We start from the raw sequence: 21,668 nt of genomic DNA on the forward strand, positions 1-21,668 counted from the left end.
TGAGAATGTTCCACAAAAGTGGAGTTTCATCCTCAAGTTACACTGAAAGTGTACAATGTGTACAACTTGGTTAACCAGTGCCTGCTTCTCATTTCAAGATTTTTCCCTGTCCTCTATCAAATACACCATCTTACTACTATACCATAATGCACTGGCAGTTTTGTATATAAAATCCAACTCGAGCTTATTTTGGTTTATTGTACATTAAAACAGTACTTGGATTTACAGTATCTGCAGAGAGTCCCTTCCAAGGTGCTCTCCCACACATTCAGCCACAGCCACAGCCACACAGACATTCATACCACGGCCCCTTGTACCCACACCAGTGAGATGTGACAATCAGACTCCTAAAATTAGGCAGCTGTTGGGGGGATAAGATTTGATTTGTTTTTCAATTTTTTTTGAAAAGAGAAAAGCTTGAGGAATGCATTTGGCCATTACAATGCTAATTAAGTTTGTGTATATTAACATACACGGCAGTTAACACTGAGTATTCCTTTTACATTCTTTACACACAGAATGATATCAAGGTTTTACAGTCAACAGAATATTCTAACTTCAGTCTCAATGCTATTTGTAATGACTCCTGTATTCATATAGGGGCTTTCCCTAAAAATAATTCAAATCTATGTAAGTGAAATAAGGCACAATTGATATTGATTTGACCTAGGGGAGGAGATGGGATAAACAGGTTTCAAATGATCTCACTGTTGGAGAATTAACTGACTTAAAACCACTTGAAATCCCATCTCCCAATTTACAAATATTTCTTAGAAGCTTTTCTTTTTCTTTCCTCCCCTAACAAAGCCCAAACAGAAATGTTTGGGAATTCAAATTTCAATTTCTCAGTAGCCTAAAGTACTCAAATTGATGTGCAACCCCCACCTTCCCTCGCCACAGTCTCCTCCCTCCTCAATGCTAAAATAAACACAGCATGTGAAACAGGAGTCCCTTGTGTTTTGAGATTTTGAGATTTGTACACTTGAGTAGTAAATACATATCTGTTTGTCTTTGGTATATTTGAAAACTTAAAAGGGGGGGGGGGGGGTTGTGACTTTCTTGCTGTTTAAAAAATCCCTGTCTCTTTTCAGGATGAGAAAGCCCCATCAAGACATTACCAAACAACTGCAATCAATGGGTTTGGCAGCATAAATAAGGTCTAGTATTCAAATAGTGAGACTCAAATTTATCTTGCACACAAACTGTTGAGTGTTTCTTGCAGGAGGCAAATCAAACCCAAAGACACTGGACATTCTGGGAGAGGCTGTAAGAACTGCAGTTCTGAAGGCCCTTGACTGTGGTTGTTCACAAAGTCCAGTCCTGTTTATTGTGGTCCTTTGTATCTTCTTCTTCTGTATATTCTGACGGTTCTTCTGGTTTTAGGAGTCTGCCCACATAATAGTAATTTTTTTTTCTTTTCTTTTCTTTCTTTTTTTTTGACAGGCAGAGTGAACAGTGAGAGAGACAGAGAGAAAGGTCTTCCTTTTCCCCCCAATGGCCGCTGCGGCCGCACCACGCTGATCCGAAGCCAGGAGCCAGGTGCTTCTCCTGGTCTCCTATGCGGGTGCAGGGCCCAAGCACTTGGGCCATCCTTCACTGTACTCCCGGGCCACAGCAGAGAGCTGGCCTGGAAGAGGGGCAACCAGGACAGAATCCGGCGCCGGGACCGGGACTAGAACCCAGGGTGCTGGCGCCGCAGGCGGAGGATTAGCCTAGTGAGCTGCGGCATCGGCCAATTGTATTTTTCTTTAAGCAGCATTTCCCATTCTTGAACTCTCCGTTTGTACTGCATTCAAATCTGAGAAATCATCATATTCATCTCTAAGTGCATCTTTATCTAGACAAAATGTTGCCAGTCCTCTGGAGGCATCCCTACCAGCAAATATTCCATATGGTCCGGAGAACCTGCTACCTTTGGTCACGCAGAAGACTTTCCCATTGACTGTGAGCACGATGCGCAGGGTGCGGGACCGTGGTACTGGCGCAGCTGCTCCAAGCTTGCATCTTGCATCTTCATGCGAGGCAGAGAGGCGGCAGGGCTCTCCTCCCTCGCCCGTCCCAGACTGGGAACCCAGACCCCACCGCTCCCAGCGCACCCACAGCCAGTAGGCCCCCCGCAGCATCAGCGCCACCTTCAGCAGCATCCCCTGACCCCCCCCCCCCCCCGTGAGAAGCGCCAACACCACCACCACCCCCACGCCATAGCTGCTGCTCTCGCTGCCACTCCCCGGGGTACCTAACTTCACGTCCCCATCACTGCCTGCCAGCGCCTTCCTTTTGTATACATCCTTCCGAGGGCACAGTCCAAGATTTGGTCACGTCTTTATAGAAAAGTGTCCTGGCTCTCTTGGCCTACTATTTCCTTTCCTCTGAGGATTTTGGAGTGAGTATCTTGCAGAGTTGGTCATTAATTTATTTAGCATTAATATGAGAAGCAGAGAAAACTCATTAATTTTTCCTCTTTACAAACTTTAATCTTGACTAAGTTCCTAAATATGTTTAAGACACAGTACTCTGCCGGCGCCGTGGCTTAACAGGCTAATCCTCTGCCTTGCGGCGCCAGCACACCGGGTTCTAGTCCCGGTTGGGGCAACGGATTCTATCCCAGTTACCCCTCTTCCAGGCCAGCTCTCTGCTGTGGCCCGGGAGTGCAGTGGAGGATGGCCCAAGAGCTTGGGCCCTGCACCTGCATGGGAGACCAGGAGAAGCGCCTGGCTCCTGGCTTCGGATCAGCACGATGCGCCGGCCACAGCGGCCATTGGAGAGTGAACCAACGGCAAAAAGGAAGACCTTTCTCTCTGTCTCTCTCTCACTATCCACTCTGCCTGTCAAAAAAAAAAAAAAAAAAAAAAGACACAGTACTGCCATCTACATAATGGAGATACAGAGTGAAAAAGTGGTTAGGAATGCTAGCTGGAACCGGCGCTATGGCGGAGGGGGTAAAGCCGCTGCCTGCAGTGCTGGCATCCCATATAGGCGCTGGTTCGAGTCCCGCCTGCTCCACTTCTGATTCAGCCCCCTGCTGTAGCCTGGGAAAGCAGCACAAGTTTGCCCAAGTGGGCTTCTGCACCCACTGGGAGACCCGGAAGAGGCTCCTGGCTCCTGGCTTCGGATCGGCACAGCTCCGGCCGTTGTGGCCAACTGGGGAGTGAACCAGAGGATGGAAGACCTCTCTCTCTCTCTCTCTCTCTCTCTCTCCCTCTCTCCCTCTCTGCAATACTGGCTCTTTTGTCTTAGTTTTGGTTTCTTCAAAATAACATTGTGATAATAATGCCTACCTTAGTGAAATGCCTAGTCAGCTCCTAGAATATAATTCTCTTTTTAATGAGTATCTAATAAGGGATGGATAAAAATATGGATTCTAGAGTCAAACCAGAATTTGAGTCCTTACCCTGAAATTCAACATGTTGTCTTGAGCCAATGATTTCACTTCTGTATGCCTCAGTTTTCTACTTGAAGAACGGGGCTCATTGTGATGGCCAAAGTAGCTATGATCACTTCAGTGTACTTGGAACATAAGGGAGGAACTAAAGGCCAGACCTCAGAGTATCTGTGGATACTCTGGGAATAGGAAGAGAGCTGAAGGAGAGAGCCTGTAAGAAAGAACAAGGGAGGAGCTAGAGCCTGAAGGAGGGGCTTAGAAGATTTCAAAGAAAACAGGTCCTGAGGGAGGTGGCAGATTCCAAGGATAGGCTTGACAGCCTAGAACAAAAGCCTGGGAGTATTTGGAAGAGACCTTGGGACATGAATCAGGTCACAGGGGAGGGATTCTGAGTCCAAGAAGAACAGCCGGAGCTGACAAAGTAGAGAAGTTCCAGCACTCAGGGAAGGCATATGGGGCCCAGCAGAAGCAGATTCTGAGGCTGGAGGAGCCAGGGAACCCTGAGTGGAGGAGTTAGACCTCAGGAGAGATGCCTGAAAGCTTAAGGAAGAAAACAGAGCCATGAGAAAGCATTTAGGAAAAGACGGAAGAGTCTGGGACCAAAGGAGAGGCCTCAGCTCCCAGGGAAGAGCTCTGGTGATGGAGAAGCTGCTTCACTCGGGGGAGGAGATAGAACCCAGAGGAGAGGTCTTCAAGCTCACACTAGGTTGAATAAAAGTCTAAGGACCTGAACCTGAAACCTGAGGTTATTCATTGTACACACAGTATAGTCAAATAGCCCATGTGTTTCTAGAGGGGGGAAACAAAAAGGTCTTTAAGCCATTTTTAATTTGAAGAAAGCTATTACAATCACTTTATGACAAGGCCTGCAAAGCCAAGTAGTCACATCATGGCAGATGGAATCATGGTGGGAGTACATGTAAGATGGAAAGCTCACATGCTAAGACAAGAAATTCAGAAGAAGGGAGCAGTAGTCTTGCTCTTTAACATTTTTAAAATTTATTTATTTGAGAGGCATTGAGAGAGAGTTCCCATCTGCTGATTCACTTGCTAAATACCCACAGAGACCCAGGCTGAGCTGGACCAGCTTTGGCTGAAGCTGGGAGTCAACCCAGGAGCCAGGAACTCAATTCAGGTCTCCCATGTGGGTAGCAGGAACCAACTTACCTGAGCCATCAACACTGCCTCCCGAAAGCTACATTAGCAGGAAGCTGAAGTCAGGAGACAGAGCTGGAAATCAAATGACGCAGAGATCTTAAACGCTAAGCTAAATGCCCATTCCCTGGTCTTGCTATTTTTCTTCTTCCTTAATACAGAGAGTGAAGGAGAAACAGAGGGAGAGAGAGAGAGAGAGAGAGAGAGAGAGAGAGAGAGAGATATCTTCCATCTGCTAATTCACTCTCCAAATGGCCACAAAGGCCAGGACTGGACCAGACCAAAGCAAGGAACCCAGAGCCTCTTCTGGATCTCCCACGTGGATGCAGGGGCCAAGCACTCAGACCATCTTCCTCTGCTTTCCCAGGCACATTAGTAGGAGGCTAGATCAGAAGTGGAACAGCCAGGATGCAAACCGGTGCCCATATGCTAGTCTCTGTCTCTCTCTCTCTGTCACTCTGCCTTTCAAATACAGTAAACCTTTTTAAAGGGGAGAAGAAATATTGTGGCACAGTGGGCTAAGGTGCCACTTGCAACACTGGCATCCCATATCAGAGTTCCAGTTTGAGTCCTGGCTGCTCCATTTTCAATCCAGTTCCCTGCCAATGAACCTAGGAAGGCAGCAGAAGAGGGCCCAACTGTTTGAGCCCCTCCTTCCTATGTGGGAGGCCAGGATGGAGTTCCAGGCTCCTGACTCAGCCTGGCCCAGCCCCAGCCACTGTGGCCAGTTGGGGAATAAACCAGTGAATGGAAGACCTCTTTCTCTCTGTCCTTTCCTCGCTCTGTTACTCACCTTTCAAATAAAATAAATCTTTTAAAAAATGTTTCTGGAGAAAACTGGATATCTACATGGAAAGAAATTGAATCTTGGCTTCTACTCAAATGGGATGCTGGTGGTATAGGTGGTGGCTTTACCTGCTATGCCACAGCACCGGCCCCAGGAAGATATGTTTTATAAACCAAAATCCCATTGTGAAGTATTTATCCAACAGAATTGAAAACATATTGCCACAAAAAGACTTGTCCAACAAGGTTCATAGTGACCTTATTCAAAATATCACTGCTACAGTTTGAATGCTGTTTGTCCTACCAGTTTGGTATGTTGGAAGCTTGGCCCCCAGTGTAGCAGTGGAAAGTAGTGTGGAACCTTTAAGAGATGAGGTCTAGTGGGAAGTCCTTGGGCCATTGTGGCTGCTGCCCTCAGAAGGGAATAGTGGTCCCTTAAGAGTGACTTCTTACAAAATCAAATTGTTATAAAACCTGAGCCTGACTCCTGAGTCACTCTCTCTATTCCCTAGTGCATGATCATCTCTTCTTACTGCATACACATCCACCCTGGGGCCCTCACAAGAGATTGTACCATGCATGCTATTTGGACTAGAAAACTATTATCTGACTCAACTTTTTCTTTACAAAATAAGCCTGTCTCAGATATTTTGTTACAATGATGAAAAGCTGACTATAACCCCCCAAATAATCCAAATATCTTCAGGAAAATATCTAATAACCTTCTTTATATAGTAAAGCCTCAGATACTTTATTGTAGCAATGAGAAATGGATTAGGGCATTCATATAACAAATATTTTGGCCTAGTGGGCTTTATTGTCTCTGTCACAATTATTCAACTTTGCCACTGTATCCTGAAAACAGCCAGACATTATGTAAGCAAATGGACATTCTTGTGTTCCAATCAACTGTTATTTATGGAAACAGGTGATGGCCATATTCAGCAGCTTTGCCAAATCTGTCTTTATAAACCACTTTAGTGTTCTGTGCTACCCTTTTATTTTTTGAATATTTTATTTATTTACCTGAGAGGCAGAGTTACAGAGAGACAGAGAGCTGGATTAGAACAGGAGCAGTTAGGACTTGAACTGGTGCCCATATGGGATGCCAGCACCACAGGCAGAGGCTTAGCCTACTACACCACAGTGCCAGCCCCCCACCTTGCTACCCTTTTATAAACTGCTGCATTCCATTTGCCATTATTTGGTTAGAAATTTTGCATCGATGTTCATGAAAGATATGGTCCATAATCAGTGTCTGTTAGGATCCACTAGTGAATCCATCTGGCCTGGAGTTATCTTTGAAGAAAAATTTTTGGTTACAAATTTAATTTCTCTAATACATATATGCTGCTATTTAATTTTTCTAGATATCTAATGTCAGTTTTGATAGTTCATGTCTTTAATAAAAACTTTTTTGTTTGGAAATAATTTTAAACTTAAAAAAAAAACAATTGCAGAATACAAAGAGTACAGGAGGGGCCGGTGCTGTGGCGCATCTCATGTGGGCACAAGTTCGAGTCCGGGCTGCTCCTCTTCCAATCCAGCTCTCTGCTATGGCCTAGGAAAGCAGTATAAGATGGCCCAAGTCCTTGGGCCCCTACACCCACGTGAGAGACCTGGAAGAAGCTCTTGCCTCCTGGCTTTGGATCAGCCCAGCTCCAGCTGTTGCAGCCATCTGGGGAGTGAACTGGTAGATGAAGAGCTCTCTCTCTCTGCCCCTCTTTCTCTGTGTGTAACTCTGACTTTCAAATAAATAAATAAATCTTTAAAAAAAAAAAAGTACAGGGGGTGAGTGACATTTGGCTTAGTGATTAAGCCATTGGGATGCCTGTGTCTCATACTGGAGTGCTTGTATTCGAGTCCAGTCTCCACTTCTGATTCCAACTTTCTGCTAATGAGGCAGGCAATGGTAATGGTTCAGATGGGTCCCTGCCACCCATGTGGCAGTCCAGGTTCGAGTTCCATCTACTAACTAGCATGGTCCAGGCCTAGCTAGTTGTTGGCATTTTGGAGTTCTCTCTGCTGGTTTCTCTTCCTCTTAATTGAAAATAAAATAAAATAAAACCTAAAAAGCAATACAAATTGGAAGGGTGGGCATTTGGGGAAGCCCACATCCCAAATCAGAGTGACTGGGTTTCAGTCCCAGCTCCTCTCTTGACCTCAGCTTCCTGCTAATACATATCTTGGGAGGGAGCAAGTGATGGCTTGAATAGTTCGATCCCTGCTACCCATGTGGGAGACCTGAATTAGGTACCTGGCTCTTGGTTTTGGCCTTGCCCAGCCCTGTCTGACTATTGCAGGCATTTGGGGAGTGAACAAGCAGATGAAAGCTCTTTGTCTCTCTCTTTGCCTCTCAAATAAATAAACAAAAATTAAGATAACACTACAAAGAATTCATATGCCTTACTCAGTTTTGCCAGTTTTTAACTTTTTATACTAGTTACTGCAATTATACTATTTACATATACAGTAAGTTTCATACATCAGGGCTCATTTAACACTTCAATGTTGTTTTATGAGGAATTTGTCCACTTCATTACATTTTTCAAATTTATCAACACAAGGTTTTTTTAAAGTATGTCATTACTCTTTCAATGTCTATAGGATCTATAGTGATATATCCTTTTCAATTCCTGAGATAGGTAATTTGCATTTTTTTTTTTGACAGGCAGAGTTAGACAGTGAGAGAGAGAGAGAGAGAGACAGAGAGAAAGGTCTTCCTTCCGTTGGTTCACCCCCCAGCTGGCGCACCGCTCTGATCCGAAGCCAGGAGCCAGGTGCTTCTCCTGGTCTCCTATGCGGGTGCAGGGCCCAAGGACCTGGGCCATCCTCCACTGCACTCCCGGGCCACAGCAGAGAGCTGGACTAGAAGAGGAGCAACCAAGACAGAACCGGCTCCCTGACCAGGACTAGAACCCGGTGTGCAGGTGCTGCAGGTGGAGGATTAGCCTATTGAGCCACGGTGCAAGGATTCTAATTGGTGCCCATATGGGGTGCTGGCATCACAGACCATGGCTTTACCCAGTAAGCCACAAGGCTGGCCTAACTTTTTTCTTTAGCAGAATCCATGTTGCCTATCTCAAATACAATCCCTGCTCTACACGTCCCACCCTATATGTTTCTTCTCCCTGGGAACCTTTATCTAGAATTCAACATCTGATTACCCACTTGAGACCATTTCTCCGTGGAAGTCATAGGGGCCTGAGAGGTGGGTACCACAACCATCAGGGAATCTGGAGTTACGGGTGAGTGATACCATAGACCCACAGACCTGTAATGTCACGTGAAAGGCAACACGTGCCCCTCATAGAAGGACAACCAGGCACCACTCACAGTCTCACAATGGCCTCCGCCATCACAGGGCACGCCCTGGCCCGTCACTCCAGCAGCTCTCTCCCCTTGCCTGTCTGTCTCCCACATATTTGACCACAGTCCTCTGCAGCCCAAGCATCCACGGGCCTGAGGGGCCCCACGGACAGGCCCCGCCCCAAACCGAGACTCTGGGCTCCTTTGCAACTCCCCTGTCGCTGCCACACAGAGCCCCACTCGCGCCGCGGTCCGGGTCCGCAGAATCTTGACTATTTCCTCAGATGAGACCAAGACCCAGCCAGCGCGCAGAGATCTGGGAAACGGGGCCAGAGGTCGCAGTGATTTCCGTGGCCTGTGGAAAACACAGTTGAAGCCAGAGTGTCCAGGACCACAGTGAGAAACACAGTCCAGAGTCAAACAAACAAACAAAATACAACAACAACAACACATCCCGACGCCGCCCCGGAGCCCTAAGCCCGCGCATCCGGGCCACTGGGCAGCCCTGGACGCTTCCGGAGGTTGCCGGGCCTGAAGCGCCCGCCGCGCAAACCCCGGTGCGCCGCGGTGCAGCTGCGCCCAGGTGGTCTGAGGAGCGGACGCCGGGGCCTCTCGGCTCCTAGGCCTCAGCCCTGAAGGTGAAGGTGGCCCTGTGGAATCACTGCTGCGACCCCCGAGGCTGACGGCGGCGAGCTTGACCGCGTGGGCGCTCCTGCAGCTGTGTTGGCTTCTGAGGTAGAGCCAGCTTCCTGGCTCGTGTGTGATGCGTGTTGTGGGGGTGGGAGCCCTCCAGTCATATGTAGTCCATGTTCTTTTCTTCATATGAGAGAAGTTGACGCAGAGCCAGATTTATTCGAAGAAGTAAATAAATCAGTCAGAAGTGCACGTGGCAGTGCCTTGAGGAGCATCGTGCCCACCCCAGTGTGGCTGCTGTCTTTATTGGGTAGCGAGTGGTGCAGGTGTGGGGTAGGAACATGGTGGGGTTCAGTGCCCCCGAAGACCAGGGGGAACTTTATAATGTCGTCCCATGTGGAGGTCGACATGCAGGTATCCATTGCAGCGTCATATCCATTGCGGCGTCATATTGGTGGAGGCTTAGGTGCATCATGGGAAAGTTAGGGGTAAGGGGCTGCAGCATCCGCCTGCTGGGAACCTCTCAGCTCTTTTTTTTTTTTTTTAACTTTTGACAGAGTTAGAGACAGTGAGAGAGAGACAGAGAGAAAGGTCTTCCTGCCGTTGGTTCACCCCCCAAAATTGCCGCTACACCTGGAGCAACGCGAATCCGAAGCCAGGGGCCAGGTGCTTCCTCCTGGTCTCCCATGGGGTGCAAGCGCCCAAGCACTTGGGCCATCCTCCACTGCACTCTCGGGCCATAGCAGAGAGCTGGCCTGGAAGAGGAGCAACCGGGACTAGAACCTGGCGCCCATATGGGATGCCGGCGCTGCAGGTGGAGGATTAACCAAGTGAGCCAAGGCGCCGCCCCCCAACCTCTCAGCTCTTTATCCCTTACTAACTTCCTGCCCTGCCTATATCAGTGGTAATTTTTGATAACACCAGAAATTCCTATCTTGGTCTGTAAAAGGTTAGATAAATTGTGCTATATATGAGTGAATGAAGTTCCGTTTCTTTTTTCAGTAGATTTTATGCTTTTCCTCTTCAGAGTGATATTTGGTTAAAAAAAAATACTCAAGAATTATCTTCTAAATACATGTTTGTTTTGATTGAGAAATATATTTTCTAAACATAGCTAAGGCAGGAAATTAAAAAAAAAAATTAGAACCTTGATATGGCACTTACTTTTAAATCTTAATAGTTATCTATAAATACCCAAAATGTCTTAACGGTGAAAAGTGAATAAATAAAGCAAGAACTTTAGGTAAATGAATTTGGGGGAAATATTTACAACACATGAAATGGGACAAGTAGATATTGATGTCAGTTTACTTTCCCCCTGGGTTAATAAAATATTAGTCAATACCTTAAGGGAAAAAGGAACAAAGACAAAATTCACTATTCCAAAATATGCTTTGTTGGTCACTTATTTCTTCTCTTACATCCAGGCCAGCTTCCTGTTAATGAGTCCTGGGAGGCAGTGGATGATGGCTCAAGTAAACTTGGGTTCCTGCCACCACATGGGAGACCTAGATGGAGTTTCAGGCTCCTGGCTTTGGCCTGGCCCAGCCTGGCTGCTGTGCATGTTTGGAAATTAAACCAGTGGATGAAAGATCAATCTCTCACTTTCTCTACTGCTTTGCCTTTCAAGTAGATGAAATGAAATGAATAAACATTAAAGTTTATTTTCTTGGGGCCTGGAGCTGTAGCGTAGCAGGTTAAGCTGCCACCCACAGTGCCGGCACCGATTCAGGTCCCAGCTGCTCCACTTCCAGTCCAGCTCCCTGCTAATATACCTGGGAAAGCAGTGAAGGACAGTCCAAATGCTTGCCCTGCATCCATGTGGGAGACCAAGAAGAAGCTCCTGGCTCCTGGCTTTGGCCTGGCCTAGCCCTGGCCGTTGCCACCATTTGAGGAGGGAAACCAGCAGGTGGAATACCTGTGTCTCTTCTCTCTGTAACTCTGCCTTTCAAAATAAGTAAAATAGATCTTTTGAAAAAATTATTTTCTTGATTATATCTACTGACTGAGTTTATGTTCCACAGAAAGGAAAGTAATGGGGTTTGAATGAAAATAATAGTTTTATTTCCTAAATTATTTTCCATATCAATATTTTTCTTAATATCAGCATGATTTGTTTTGCTTTCTGTTGGCCTTATAGATTAACATTGCTGCCACCCACAGCTTTACTGTCTTGTTTTAGATTTTGTTTATTTATTTTGCTTATTTTGTTTATTTATTAGAGAGGCAGAGTTACACACAGAGAAAGGGAGAGACAGAGAGAAAGGTCTTCCATCTGCTTGTTCATTCCCCAAATGGCTGCAACAGCCAAGCTGAGCCAATCTGAAGCCAGGAGCCAGGAGCTTCTTCTGGGTTTCCCATGTGGGTGTGGGGCCCAACCACTTGGGCCATCTTCCACTGCTTTCCCAGCCATAAGCGGAGAGCTGGATTGGAAAAGGAGCAGCTGGGACATGAACTGGCGTCCATATGGGATGCCAGTGCTTCAGGTGGAGGCTTTGCTTAGTACACCACAGCCCCTGCCCCAGTTGTCTGGTCTTTAACAGGCATTTTGTAAATGGCAGGGACAGATGAACAAAGTAGCAAAATTCTGTTTCCATCCTGGCTTTCTAAATACATTACATTCTAAATTACATTTTCAAAAGACTGTATCAGTGGAGCACTCCTCAAATTACTAATTGAAACAAAAATGGATCTTTTCAGTAGAGAACTGACAGTTGCTCTTTAAATTTTACAGTGCAGCATTAATAATCATGCAAACACTTCACACTTGCTATCAGAAATATTCAGCTCAGTCCATGAAGTATTATGGCTAAAAACCTCAACCTAATGAAATCTCTAGACATAACTTCTAGTTTATAGGAAACATGATAGAACAAATTAAATCATGCCATGAGGAAAAAATCAAGCATGTGGGACAGTCTTTGGGCACCTAAAAAGAAAAAAAAAAAAAAAAAAGCATGAAAAAGTGAGGATATTATCTAAGAGAAAAAGAAAATAGTTTTTAAAAATCCAAATGTAATTACCCTAGAGTGGATTCTGATTAGAAAACAGCTATTAAAAATACCATTGGGTGGGGCCAGCACTGTGGTGTAGCAGGTAAAGCTGCCACTGCAGTGCTGGCATCCCATATGGGTACCAATTTGAGTTTCAGCTTCTCCACTTCTGATCCATGGGAAAGCAGTGGAAGATGGCCCAAGTCCTTGGGCCCCTGCACCCACATGGGAGACCCAGAAGAAGCTCCTGGCCTCAGATTGACCTAGCTCCAACCATTGCAGCCATTTTGGGAGTGAACCAGTGGATGGAAGACCTCTCTTCCTCTCTCTCTCTCTCTCTGCCTCTGCCTCTCTGTAACTCTTTCTTTCAAATAAATAAATCTTTTTGAAAAAATACCATTGGGTGAATATTTGAGGACATTATAGAAATTTACTAATTTTTTCCAGTGTTATTTTATCATCTCAGTTATGCAGGAAATTTGCATGTGAAGTACAATGACATTTACAAGTTACTCTCAATAACACAGAGATAACTCATAAATAGACATAAAGGGTTGCAATGAGATAGACCAAGCAAAACATAAAAGGGAGGATTGCTATACAATTCTTTTCAACATTTTTGCATGTTAAATAAAAATATACACTAAGAAGTTTAGGAAAGTCTCCAAAAGGACAATTTACTTTTTGATATTTTATTAATTCCTACTTTATCTTAAATTGTGAACAGAGAATATAAATTGTTGTTTTTGTCAAAATAATTGTACATACTAAATCATTTACCTTATTTCCAAATTAATGTAAAGTTTGAAAGGGGGCTTTAAGAAACTGCTTTCAATTAATGACATCATTGGAATCTTCTATAATGGATGTCAGCAACTCACATATGATGGTAGAAGTAACAGCTCATATTTTTGAGCATAGGAATATATACCAGATGGGGCTGGCGCTGTGGTGCAGCAGGTTAAAGCCCTGGCCTGAAGTGCTGGCATCCCATATGGGCACTGGTTCTAGTCCTGGCTGCTCCTCTTTCAATCCAGCTTTCTGCTATGGCCTGGGAAAGCAGTAGAAGATGGCCCAAGTCTTTGGGCCCCTGCACCCGCATGGGAGACCTGGAAGAAGCTCCTGTCTCCTGGCTTCAGATCAGCACAGCTCCGGCCATTGTGGCCATCTGGGGAGTGAACCAGCAGATGGAAGACCTCTCTCTGTTACTCTGTCTTTCAAATAAATAAAATAAATCTTAAAAGAAAAGAAATATATACCAGATAATCTTCCAAGGTTGTACCTATACTACTTCTATTTTCTTTATTTTTAAAAAAGATTTATTTATTTATTTGAAAGTCGGCATTACAGAGGAAGAGGGAGAGATAGAAAGAGAGAGAGAGAGCTTCATCATCTGGTTCACTCCCCAAAAGGCCAAAATGTTTGGGCACAGGCCTAGTTTCCTATGTGGGTGGCAGGGCCCTGAGCACTTGAACTATCCTGTGCTGCTTTTTCCAGGCACATTAGCTAGGAGCTGGATAAGAAATGGAGCAGCTGGGACACAAACTGGTGCCTGTAATGGATGACAGTGTTGTTCCTGCAGGCAGCAGCCTAATCCGTGAAGCCACAGTGCCAGCCCTATACATGTACTACTTTAATCCATATAATGGGACTATCATGTAGGTTCTTGATTAGCGTTTTAAAAATGATGCCCATAAGCCGGCGCCGCGGCTCACTAGGCTAATCCTCCGCCTTGCGGCACCGGCACACTGGGTTCTAGTCCCGGTCGGGGCACCGATCCTGTCCCGGTTGCCCCTCTTCCAGGCCAGCTCACTGCTGTGGCCAGGGAGTGCAGTGGAGGATGGCCCAAGTGGTTGGGCCCTGCACCCCATGGGAGACCAGGATAAGCACCTGGCTCCTGCCATCGGATCAGCACGGTGCGCCAGCCGCAGCGCGCCTACTGCGGTGGCCATTGGAGGGTGAACCAATGGCAAAAGGAAGACCTTTCTCTCTGTCTCTCTCTCACTGTCCACTCTGCCTGTCAAAAAAAAAAAATGATGCCCATAGATGATAAGCATCTTGGCCAATGACACATAAGAAAGGCAGAAGGAAGTGATGACAGGTAATATATGTGCTATGGCAAAACTCATCATTGCATATGTGACATTAACAAGTTCATTTGTTAGTTTTAATTTTTAAGAGATTATCAGGCCGGCACCACGGCTCACTAGGCTAATCCTCTGCCTGCGGTACCGGCACACCAGGTTCTAGTCCTGGTCAGAGCACCAGATTCTGTCCCGGTCGCTCCTCTTCCTGTCCAGCTCTCTGCTTGGGCCCTGCACCCACGTGGGAGGCCAGGGGAGGCACCTGGTCCCTGGCTTCGGATCAGGTGCGCTGGCCGCAGCACGTAGGCCACAGCACGCCAGCTGCAGTGGCCATTGGGGGGTGAACCAATGGAAAAGGAAGACCTTTCTCTCTGTCTCTCTCTAATAGAAAAAAAATTTTTAAAAAAAGATTATCAGTGCTTGAATGGTGTTGGAAGGTGTGGTGATTTAAAATGTCTGTAAATGTTTTGATATTTCTCTTCCAAAGGAAAAGCTGAATTCCTCTCCTGTTGAATATGGTCTGGTCTTTGTGACTCAATGCTAATGAATGGAGTGTGGCTGAAATGATTTCCATGGTGAGATTATAAAAAGGATGACTTCTGAGAAAAGCTAACTGTCACATCACAAGTATAGTCATGTAGCATATGGAGAGGCCCCAGCGGAGTTTGCCAGTAAAAACCAGCCACATAACTAAGTCATCTTTGAAAGTAGATTCTCCAACTCCAAACAGTTGGATAACTATGACCTTCTGAGGCAGCTGAGCCACAACTTGCCTAGCTTCGCTGGTTTCAAATTCCTGACTTACTGAAACTAAGAAAAATACACTATTATTGGATTTTTAACCTACTAAGTTTTCAGGAACTTTAGAAGGCAGCATGAGATAACTTAGTCAAGGTATAATAATGAAACAAAACCCAAAATACCATAGAGGGCTTAGGACCACAAAGTAGGCAAAAATTGGAAGGGCCTTGGAAATATTTTTAGCAGAAACCTGGAAGGTTTTGAAGATGCTACTAGTGAGGACTTAAAAGAAGACTGAAAAATGTTATGGAAAAGTAGAGAAAATGGGATTCTTGTTATGCCGTAGCAAAAAGCTTAGCAACAGCATTGCGAGTGATAACATGAAGAGCAGGAAATAATACCTCACGAAGTGAGTAGTTTAGCTAAGGAGACTTGCAAGCAGAGTGCTGTTAAGGTGTCACCTAGCTTCTTGCTGTTTCAAGCACAAGAAGTGAGATAGCTAAAGGACTTTTAACAGAAGTGAACCAGGTCTTAGTTTTGGAAAGTGCTAGTCTGATTGATCTTTGGACAATGATCAAATACAGGCACTGTTAAAAAACAAAACAATCTATCAGTAAGCTGAAGGTATGTTTTACTTTGGTCCTCTGAAAGCAAATATCAAGACAGATCAGATACATAAAGAATACAGGGGTAACCCTGAAGGAAAAAAAGGAAGTCAGGTAAGGTGGTGAAAGCCTCCAGGCTTTCAGTTCTGAAGGAGCGAGGATGAAGGGAGATTGTACAGGAAAATGCAGTGCAGTTTTCAGACAGTTCAAGCCTGACTGATGGGGAGTTGGTTCCAAGGTGCCCCATTCGAGGAACCTAGCTTCATAAGAACTAATCTCGGGCAGGTGTTTAAACACCTGCCAATGGTTAAGATATGGGTTAAGGCACCCTTGTTACAAATCAGTGTCTGGGTTTGATATCTGGCTCTGGTTGTGGCTCCTAACTCCGGATTCCTGCTAATGTGTACCCTGGGGGCCGCAGTGAATGGTCAAGTCGTTGTGTCCTTGCCCCACACAAGGAGGACCTGGATTGAGTTTCCAGCTCTGGTTTTGGCCTGGCCTAGCCCTGGTCCTTGTGGGCATTTGGAGAGTGAACCAGCAGATGGGAATTCTCTTTGCCTCTCAAATAAATTTAAGAAAGTAAAAATAATAATAATTAAAAAAGGAATAACTTGCAATAATATGTCTGCATTACTCAGAAAACAGCCTGGGGGGGAGGGTAACTCAGGAGAAGCATGGCCTCAATGTTAACATAATGGTGATTTCAGAGAGAAAGCAAGGAGGGATTGCAGTAAAGTTTCCAACAGAGTATGACTCTTAGGCCCCTTAAACACCTCAGAAATCTAATGTGACACACAGGAGACTGTCCATTCAGGGGAATTTTAGTAAAAGGCTGTCAGCAGCCTCTGCAGAAGCCCAGGGGAAGTGGCAGATCTGAGTGAGAATGAGACGTGAGCAGGGGTGCCAGGAGAAAGCTGTCCTGAATGTTCTTTCATTAGACGCACATGGCCAGGTTCAGCCTACACCCAAAGGAGGGAGAATTGAGCTTCAGCTTTGAAGGGTGGAGTGTTGCAGAATTGATGGACATATTTTAAAAACACAACCACTGGCAGTCTGAGCACAAATTATACTCCTACCACATAAAAATATGCTCAAAAAGTAGTCTCATCCATTTGCAGCACCATCCCTCAGTCCAGAATTCCCTCATCTAAATCAAGTCCACTGTGGATGAGGATGACTTTCTCCTATCACTCTCACCCTCTAAGTGGATTAATCTGTTTCTTATTACTATAATAAAATAGCTAGGCAGGCTAGTTTTATAAAGAAAAGACGTTTATTTAAGTTCAAGGGTGTGGTGCTGGCATTGAATCAGGTCTGGTAAGGACCTCATGGCTGATGACATCACAGCAGTGGGAGCACATGTGGAAGGAAGAGATCATATTGCCAAACAGGAAGCCAGAGTCCCATAGTTCCTTCTAAGGTTATGACCCCCAGTATCTAAAGACTTTCTGCTACGCTCTACCTCTTAAAGGTTCCACATCACCTATGTATTGCCAAATTGAGGACCACACTCCAACACATGAATACACTTAAACCATATCCAAACCGTAGCACTAAGCCAGCAACTAGTGTTAAGTGAGCCTCCTGGGGAGCAGATCCTCTGGGCCCAGTGAAGTTTTCAGATGATTGTAATCTCATGAAAAACAATCTAGCAGAAGAATCAGCCTAGCTGCCCTTGAATTTCTGACCCACACAATTTGTGAAGAAAGCTTATTGTTGTGATAAGACATTAGGATTTAGAGTAATTTATAAAATACACATTGATTTCTAGTTTAGAAGGTTTTTAGTTACCAATTTAGTAAAAAAAAAAAACACATTTTATGGATATTGTAGGCCTAAAGAAATTGGGATTGCCTTTTTTTTTTTTTTAATTTGCCATTGACTAGTCAGATATCGTATTAAAATATAATGGACAGGGGCTGGTGCTGTGGCGTAGCGGGTCAAGCCATCACCTGCAGTGCCAGCATCCCATATGGGCACCGGTTCAAGTCCGGGCTGACCCTCTTCCAATCCAGCTCTCTGCTGTGGCCTGAGAAAGCAGATAGCCCAAGTGCTTGGGCCCCTGCACCCACATGGGAGACCTGGAAGAAGCTCCTGGCTCTTAGCTTCAGATGGGCCCAGCTCTGGCCATTGCAGCCATTTGGGGAGTGAACCACTGGATGGAAGAACTTTCTGTCTCTCTCTGCCTCTCACTGTCTGTAACTCTACCTCTCAAATAAATAAATAAAATCTTTTAAAAAATACTATTGTTAAATCATTTCTCATCAATGTGAACTGTCTGATATTGAAAAAGTTTGGGCCATGCCCAGAGGTGTTTTCACATTCCTTGTATTATTCTTAGATTTTCACACCAGTATGAATTCCTTGATGAGATTTAAGAGCTGAGCTGTATCTGAAGGTCTTCCCACACTGCTTACACACATAGGGCTTCTCATGAATTCTTCATTAATTTTCTCATGTGTTGAACAAGATTTGAAGCACAACTAAATGCCTTCCTGTGGTGGAAGAGAAGGCTGTGCCAAGATGGCCACTGGCAAGCCAGCGTCAGTTACTCAGGAATGGCTTCAGAACCCACCTGGCAAAGGAGCCTACCTTGCAACAGGCAGTGATTGGTTAGGGCATAAACCACCCCTTGACCAGATTATATGCCTTGGCTATATTAGCTGCTGCACCAACTGAAATAAACAAGTCTGCAAGCTGCTCACCTCAGCTCGCTTCCACCCAACTCCCGGGGTCTGTGTCATTACTCCGTGCCTCTTGCCCACACCATGCTCCTCCTCTCAGAATGAATCCATAGCAACATCTTCCCACATTCCTTACATTTATAAAGTTTTCCTCCAGTATGAATTTTCTTATGTTGTGTGAGGTATCTATACATTTTAAAGGCCATTTCCATGGGGGCCGGCGCTGTGGCATAGCTGATAAAGCCACTACCTGCAGTGCCAGCATCCCATATGGGTGCCAGTTTGAGTCCCGGCTGCTCCACTTCCAATCCAGCTCTCTGCTATGTCCTGGGAGAGCAGTAGAAGATGGCCCAAGTCCTTGGAGCCCTGCACTCACATGGGAGACCCAGAAGAAGCTCCTGGCTCCTGGCTTTGGATCAGCGCAGCTTTAACCACTTCGGCCATTTGGGGAGTGAACCAGCAGATGGAAGACCTCTCACTCTCTCTCTGCCTCTCTGTAACTCTATCATTCAAATGAAGAAGAAAAAAAAAGGTAAATCTTAAAAAAAATACTGAATTAGATTATGTTCCTGAAATCACAGAGATTATGCTATATTAAGGAAGGAATAAATATTTTATATAACTAACATCAGATATACTGTGAAGGACACTAACAAAGAACAGAGCAAATTTAAGTGAGGTAGGGTAGCTGGAAACCTTTTTCTTAGGAGGTAATAATTTTGTAGAGACATGAAATAAGTATATGAACAAGAGCATTCCAAGGAGAGTGAACCATACAGGCAAAGGCCCTTGAAAGGAAATTAGATACATGTGTTCGAGGAATGGCAGGTAGATCAGAGCAGAATTAAGAGGTGATTAATAGCATGTGAAGTCATATTGGGAAGGATCAAGTCCCTTAAGATTTGGGGTTCATTACTAAGAATTGGCTTGTTTTATACAAGTAATTAGGAATCATATGTGATTTATGTTTTTTAAATGTAGACCTTTTTGTTAATCATAAAACTTATAAAGAAATCTAGATAAAACAGACTGCATTATTCACTTCTATGTACTTTTCAAATATTTCTTTTTTTAAGATTTATTTTATTTATTTGAAAGACAGAGTTACAGAGAGAGGTAGAGACAGAGAGAGAAGTCTTCCATCTGCTGGTTCACTCCTCAGATGGCCTCATGGCTGGAGCTGCGCCAATCTGAAGCCAGGAGCCAGGAGTTTCCTCTGGGTCTCCCACGTGGGCACAGGAGCCCAAGGATTTGAACCATCTTCCACTGCTATCTCAGGCTATAGCAGAGAGCTAGATCGGAAGTGGAGCAGCTGGAACTAGAACCACCACCCATATGAGATGCCGGCACTTCAGGCCAGGGCTTTAACCCGCTATTTCTTTACTCTTACTTAATATTTATCTCTTGGGTTTGATCTCATCTTTCTAGGTTGGAAGTTTAAAAATTATTTTTATTTCTATTTTACTTATGAGCTCTACAACTTAATTTCTTATTTTTTCTAATTATGATTTATACTCTTTCATATCTCAAAGTATTTAATGGCATTTGTTTCAATTATAATAATATAGCTCATTATTTCTTTATATTATAAGTATTTACTTAAAAAATCACCCTGGGAGGGGCCGGCACTGTGGCACAGTGGCTTGAAGGGCTGGCATCCCAAATGCTCGCCGGTACAAGGCCTGGCTGCTCCACTTCCAATTCAGCTCTCTGCTATGGCCTGGGAAAGTAGAAGAAGATGGCCCAAGTCCTTGGGCCCCTGCACCTGTATGGGAGACCCAGAAGAAGCTCCTGGCTCTTGGCTCCTGGCTTTAGATCGGCATAGCTCCAGCCATCGAGGCCATCTGGGGAGTGAACCAGCAGATGAAAGCCTCTCCCTCTCCCTGCCTCTCCTCTCTGTGTTACTCTGACTTTCAAACAAATAAATAAACCTTAAAAAAAAAAAAAAGAAAATCACCCTGGGACTTTTTTTTTTTTCACTTTTGATAATTTAAATATGAGACAGTTTTCTCAACTTTGAGAAGAGCAGGGCAAGTGTTGTGGGGGTACAGTGGGCTAAGCCTCCACTTGGGACACCTACATCTACTATCTGAATGCTGGAATCAATTCTTGCCTCTGCTTCTGATGTAGCTTCCTTCTAATGTGCCTGAGAGGCAGTAGATAATGGCCCAAGTACTTGGGGTCCTGCCACCCATGTGACAAACTCGGATGGAGTTCCTGGCTCCTGGCTTTGGGCTGTTGTGGGCATTTGGGGAATGAACCAGAGAATGGAAGATATTTCTTTCTCACTCTGTGTCACTCTGCCTTTCAAAAATAAAACAAACAAACAGCTGGGATCAGGCACTTGATGTGGGTTTGGGCATCTTACCAGCAAATAAACTGCTAGGCCAAATGCCTGCTGCCCACAAACTTTATCACCACTTAACCAATTGTATACTTTATACATGCACTGCCTGTTATGTTAATTATATCTCAGTATTTTATGTTAGAAAAGAAAATGATAGGATTAAACAATGGCACTTTTGCAGCTGTTGATGAATTAAATTATCTAGACAGTGACCATAAAGGGCTTCTGTCACAGTGGCAGTTAGACATGAAGTACTTCCATATGCAAAAATAAGGTATATTAAGCCTTTCTAACTGAAATCTGATCAAGACTCTGTATTTAGCTGCCAGTTTGAGGATTTAAAGAGAAAGATATTGAAAGGCACATTAACTGTGTGGTTAGACAAATCCCCAGTGGAGTGTTGGTTCAGTTTTCAGCTATGAATATTTGGAGTATAACTCCACAAAGCTGGTCACAAAAAAGCCAAGGGATTGTAACTGAGTAATTCCCAGAGCACACAATGACAGGTAATACTTGATAGCCCAGAGAGACACCAGTTTGAAGAAGTGTACTGTCCCGACCCGCGGGACAGCAACTGGGGTCGAGTACCTAGAAGGAGAAATGAGAGGGGCAGGAGACACAAGGATGGCAGCAAGACAAGTGCTGATCAAGCTGCAACTTTATTTTTTGAACTGCTCACTATATATCATTGAGGCATGGGAAAGAGGAAGGGCTTGTCTTCGCTACTGCAGTGCTGACGCAATCAAGAAAAACCCGCGGGGCCCTATTACGGGAAGGGGCCCTGTTACGGGAAGCTACAAGATTAGGGAAGGGGGGTAGGGCGGTTACAGGCGCATGGCTTCTACAAGATTAGGGAGGGGGGCAGGGCGGTTACAGGCGCATGGCTTATAGTACATTTTATCTGACACGCCAGGTTTTTCTATTACCAAGAGGTAAGGCCACCTACTGC

At 44.9% G+C, this 21,668-nt stretch overlaps 1 protein-coding gene across 1 annotated transcript in view; it reads left to right on the forward strand.

The window, feature by feature from the left end:
- The first annotated feature begins 9,673 nt into the window (after nucleotides 1-9,673).
- The window catches only part of LOC133747663 (eukaryotic translation initiation factor 3 subunit L-like), a 42,476-nt gene continuing 30,481 nt past the window's right edge, over nucleotides 9,674-21,668 (forward strand). Inside the window, 1 exon segment of the mRNA XM_062175988.1 lies at nucleotides 9,674-9,679. Within this exon segment, the coding sequence (XP_062031972.1) occupies nucleotides 9,674-9,679 (6 nt within the window).

Source organism: Lepus europaeus, chromosome 19, assembly GCF_033115175.1.
Source record: "Lepus europaeus isolate LE1 chromosome 19, mLepTim1.pri, whole genome shotgun sequence".
NCBI classification, from domain to species: Eukaryota; Metazoa; Chordata; class Mammalia; order Lagomorpha; family Leporidae; genus Lepus; species Lepus europaeus.